The sequence below is a fragment of the Coregonus clupeaformis genome, chromosome 37 (genome assembly GCF_020615455.1).
Source record: "Coregonus clupeaformis isolate EN_2021a chromosome 37, ASM2061545v1, whole genome shotgun sequence".
NCBI lineage: Eukaryota > Metazoa > Chordata > Actinopteri > Salmoniformes > Salmonidae > Coregonus > Coregonus clupeaformis.
This window is the reverse complement of record NC_059228.1, coordinates 30,722,878-30,728,126: the sequence shown is the minus strand read 5'-3', so window position 1 is coordinate 30,728,126 and position 5,249 is coordinate 30,722,878. Positions and strand designations below refer to the sequence as shown.

Below are 5,249 nucleotides of genomic sequence, written 5' to 3'. Positions count from 1 at the left end.
TTCAATTATCTGGCAACAGCTCTGGTGGACATTCCTGCAGTCCGCAATTGCACGCTCCCTCAAAACTTGAGACATCTGTGGCATTGTGTTGTGTGACAAAACTGCACATTTTAGAGTAGTCTTTTATTGTCCCCAGCACAAGGTGCACCTATGTGATGATCATGCTGTTTAATCAGCTTCTTGATATGCCACACCTGTTAGGTGGATGGATTATCTTGGCAAAGGAGAAATGCTCACTAACAGGGATGTAAACAAATTAGAGCACAACATTTTAGAGAAATAAGCTTTTTGTTCATATGGACAATTTCTGGGATCTTTTATTTCAGCTCATGAAACCAACTCTTTACATGTTGCGTTTATATTTTTGTTCAGTGTACGTTACAGGATGTCCCAGACAACAAGACGTAGAAGAGCCGGTTAGGTCAGGATGTCAGGTTTCTGCCTGTTGAGTATTGGTGAGCAGGAGTGGTTCTGTACAGTACGCATATAATCAAATCGATAAACAACCGAGAGCCAGGTATGACAAAGGGAGTGGAGTGACGTGATATGGGCTAATGTAGGAATACTGACGATCAGAGAGGCATCAGGCATTGTAGATGACTCTCCTCAATATCATGAGCGTGCACCAAAAAGTAAAAACATGCCACATTATTCTCCAGAAATGTTTTATTTTATTTACTCACAACATTCAAATCTCTGTACAGGAAGCAATAACCTTGCATGACAATCATTCACTTCGTCATCATCATCCATTTCAACAAAGGAACACAATATCAGTGTGAAAAGTGAGTATTGCACCATAACAAGTAAGAACGACTGTTCAACAGACTCCATGTGTATGAATTTCAAAAACAATCATTATCAGATTGTGTCGTTCATGGGGAAATAGTCCAGCCTGATTCAGTATGGTGGACCATTCCTGATTTCTTACACAACAGTCCTTAGATATAGATACATAAGTTATAGCTAAGGTATGTCCACATCGCATGTGTAATATACCAGATATGGAAACTAGAAGTCGACACAGCGGCCCTTTCTCTCCCAGTCCCCGTAGCGCGTGGGCTCTGGGCCCCGGGGACCCCCCTGCTCCTTTGTGGCTGGGTTCACATCATCAGGGAACTCTGGAAAATCAATGGGGAATAATTACAGTGTGAAAGGCAATGGAGCATCCTAGAAGGTATCTGCAACATTTAGCTTATATTTTGTCCTACTTTCAAGGGGATCCTTAGTCTTCTCATCATTCATGTCGAAGCGGCCCTGGGGGGTTTTGGCCTTGCGCAGTGGCTCCTTGTCTTTCACTGCTCCACTGGCTGTCCGCAAGTATCCTTTACACAAGAGAGACATCACATCTGATGCATTAGGTCTTTCCACCTCAAAAAGGATTGACACCCACCATCTCAGCATTGTTCTGAAATCGTTTATGTAGTTAGTAACAGATACGATTAGGATTCCTAAAACATTATTTTGATGACATAACTTGATCTCTGAGAAATTAAACTAATTGATTACACTCAAATTGCCTATTTTAATTCATACGATTCAGATGTTCAATAAATATAGTACCCAACATCCGATTTGCACCAAACTTCTTCCAAACAATGAGTAGGACATGAGGAATCCCAAATAAATTGTCAAAAGCCAACCACGGACCTCCCACACCAACAACCAGTATACAGTATCAGTTCTATGTTTGACAAGTACACTGAACAAAAATATAAACCCAACATGTAAATTTTCCAGATGCATAAAAAGCTTATCGCTCAAATTTTGTGCACAAATGTGTTTACATACTTGTTAGTGAGCATTTCTCATTTGCCAAGATAATCCATCCACCTGACAGGTGTGGCATATCAAGAAGCTGATTACACAGCATGATCATTACACAGGTGCACCTTGTGCTGGGGACAATAAATGGCTACTCTAAAATGTGCAGTTTTGTCACAACACAATGAGGGAGCGTGCAATTAACATGCTGACTGCAGGAATGTCCACCAGAGCTGTTGCTGACAGAGAATTGAATGTTCATTTCTCTACCATAAGCCACCTCCAACATTGTTTTAGAGAATTTTGCAGTACGTCCAACCGGCCTCACAACCGCAGACCACGTACGTGTATGACGTCATGTGGACGAGCGGTTTGCTGATGTGAACAGAGTGCCCCATGGTGGCGGTGGGGTTATGGTATGGGCAAGCATAAACTACGGCCAACGAGCACAATTGGATTTTACCAATGGCAATTTCAGTGCATAGAGATACCGTGACGAGATCCTGAGGCCCATTGTTGTGCCATTCATCCGCCGCCATCATCTCATGTTTCAGCATGATAATGCACGGCCCCATGTCGCAAGGATCTGTACACAATTCCTGGAAGCTGAAAATGTCCCAATTCTTCCATGTCCTGCATACTCACCAGACATGTCACCCATTGAGCATGTTTGGGATGCTCTGGATCGAGCGTGTTCCAGTTTCCGCCAATATCCAGCAACTTCACACAGCCATTGAACAGGAGTGGGACAACATTCCACAGGCCACAATCAACAGCCACAATCAACTCTATGCGAAAGAGATGTGTCACGCTGCATGTGGCAAATGGTGGTCACACCAGATACTGACTGGTTTTCTGATCCACGCCCCTACCTTTTTTTAAAGGTATCTGGGGTTGAATGGATGCATATCTGTATTCCCAGTCCTGTGAAATCCATAGATTAGGGCCTAATGAATTTATTTTAATTGACTGATTTCCTTATATGAACTGTAACTCAGTAAGATCTTGGAAATTGTTGCGTTTATATTTTTGTTCAGTATAGTATGAAGCTGTGGTTTGAGTATTGCTTCTCCATACTATGAATGTATTCCCTGTGAATCTGGTGATGTTTTTTTCCCCCTGTTTAGAGAAATTATTCATTGATGTCACTTGCATTATTTACCTTAAAGTACTGATACTATATACTAGTTGTTTGGGTGGGATTGGTATGGGGTGTGGTGGGGTCAGTGGGTTGCTTTTGACAATTTTGGATTCCTCATGTCTTACTCATTAGTAGGAAAAAGTTTGGTCCAAATAAGATGTTGGGTACTATATTTATTGAATATGATCTGAATCCTATAAAATTCAAATGGCCAATTTGGGTGCAATCAATTAGCTTAATTTCTCCAAGATTAAATTAAAGTTCAACAAAATAATGTTTCAGGAATGCCAATCGTATCTGTTTCTATTTGCAGAAACAATCTCAGAACAATCTGAGTTGGTGGGTGTCATTGCTTGCTGAAATTACATTGAAAGACTATTAACGACTATTGAGATTCATTTGTGTTGATATTTTGACATATCAACAAGAAATTATTGTTTAACAGGTAGCTTGAGAAGGGTATCAATATGTTGGTGTAGATTTTGTAAACAAATTATGTATATGTGACAGTGTAGGAACCATAGTTTTGGTCCATGTTTCCCAGGGTACCCTTTTTTATTTATGTATTTATTAGCAATAATAACACAACAACACATTTCAACACAGGGATAATCCAGGGTACATCATAAAATAAAATAATAAAACACCAGTTGAAGAGAAATACAAAAAAATATATATACACTACCAGACACAGTTTGATTTAACAAGGCATAATTGGGGGATTAATGTGCTCGTAGGAAGCTGAACAGTAGTACATCCGACATTATCATGTTCAAATCCTCTCAGAATTTCCCACTCCCAGGGGACCCTAATTAGTGGGGAACATGTAAGGTGTATAAAAGTACCCCTTAGACCTGTTCAGGTGGGAGCTTTGCCTGAAGGTGTGTAGGTTTGAGAACCATTTGAGGATCATACTGAATGTTTACAGTGTGGTCTAATTTGTTCAGAAAGTATGTGTTGAGTTTATCTCTATCAGTGTTTAGGTTTGGCAATATTCAAAATGTTAATTTTTTAAAAGATGCACTCTCAAACTATTGTATAATTTCAGCCAGTTTTTTTAAACAAATTTTGCAATTTGATTGATGTGTTGCAAATCTAATTTGTGCTATATGTTACGAATTTGTTGAACTTAAAGATCCCGGAGTACATCTTCAAGTTATGACACTGCAGTAGCTAGCGATTGCCTAACCTATTCATAGACGCTAGGTTAGCGCCCATTGACGATAGTATATTCTGGCCGACGCGACGCTCATTCTGTACTTTAAAACGCATCGCTTGCGGTACGGTTTTGGAAACATATGGAACACATCTTTCATATCAGCTAGAAATGATTACTTTTCAAATATAAGGTTCAGTTACTACACACCTTTATTGGGTTAGGGTGCCCACACTGCTATATTTCCATGTTACAGCGCTTGTTTACGGAAGATAGATGTGTTCCTGTGTTAATTAGCTATCTGCGTCTCTTAACACCTGTGTGTAAACAGAAGATGGACACCACACACACGTTGAACTTGTCACTGAAAAATACTGTAGGCTGCAACTGTGTTAAAACAGTGTTTTGTATGTGTATATTTAGCATTTGTGAAATTATGTTTATGTGATATGAAAGTAGAGGGCTTTATGTTTCGAGAACAGTTCCGCAATTGAGAATCGATTCACGTTTAGATGGAGTATTTGGCTGTCAGAGTCAATTCGCCTCTAAACAGTAAACGTAAGGTCCTTAGACTATAAGGGAGTAACGTCAGGCTCCGTTAGTCCATTATTGGACTAGCTAATGCCCTAATTTCCCACCTGAAAATGCAACGGAATGAATTTGCTTACATTATTTAGGGATAGGCACATTAGCCTACCTCCCGCTCATCCTTGAGTACATATACATAGCTTTACCTCAACTGTCACCACAAGTATCCCTGAGTGATATTGGTATTGACCTTGTGCGTATTTCTTTCATTCTCATGTGTAATTTTCTTATTTCTCGTGTGTATTCACTGCAATGTTGAGGAACAGCTTGCAAGTAAGCATTTCCCTGTACTGTTTACACCTGCTGTATTGTGTGCACGTGACAAATAAACGTTGATTTGATGTTGTTTACCTTGCTAACGGTAACTAGCCAGCATGCGCACGCTAAGCCTTGAGAAGCAACACTCTTCTTCGAGTTAAGACACGCACCTGTAAAAGCAGATTCCACGAATAACGCATGGGTTACAAGACGTTTCGATGCAGAAGCACAGACGCTTAGTAGAGACATGTTGATTGCCGTTAGATACACTGGCTAGTTTAGAAAGATGGTCAAACAGTAACTTACAAAACCTTCTGGTGTTTTGGCAAGCTTTAATGACGT

General features: G+C 40.1%; 1 protein-coding gene across 1 annotated transcript; it reads right to left on the bottom strand.

The window, feature by feature from the left end:
- Nucleotides 1-648: 648 nt before the first annotated feature.
- On the bottom strand, nt 649-5,249 carry sdhaf4 (succinate dehydrogenase complex assembly factor 4). The gene is made up of 3 exons (XM_041866907.2): nt 5,078-5,249; nt 1,212-1,325; nt 649-1,121 (listed from the first exon to the last, which is right to left on the bottom strand). Exons 1-3 carry the CDS (start codon nt 5,154-5,156, stop codon nt 1,012-1,014), a joined length of 303 nt encoding a protein of 100 aa, XP_041722841.2. The 5' UTR covers nt 5,157-5,249; the 3' UTR covers nt 649-1,011.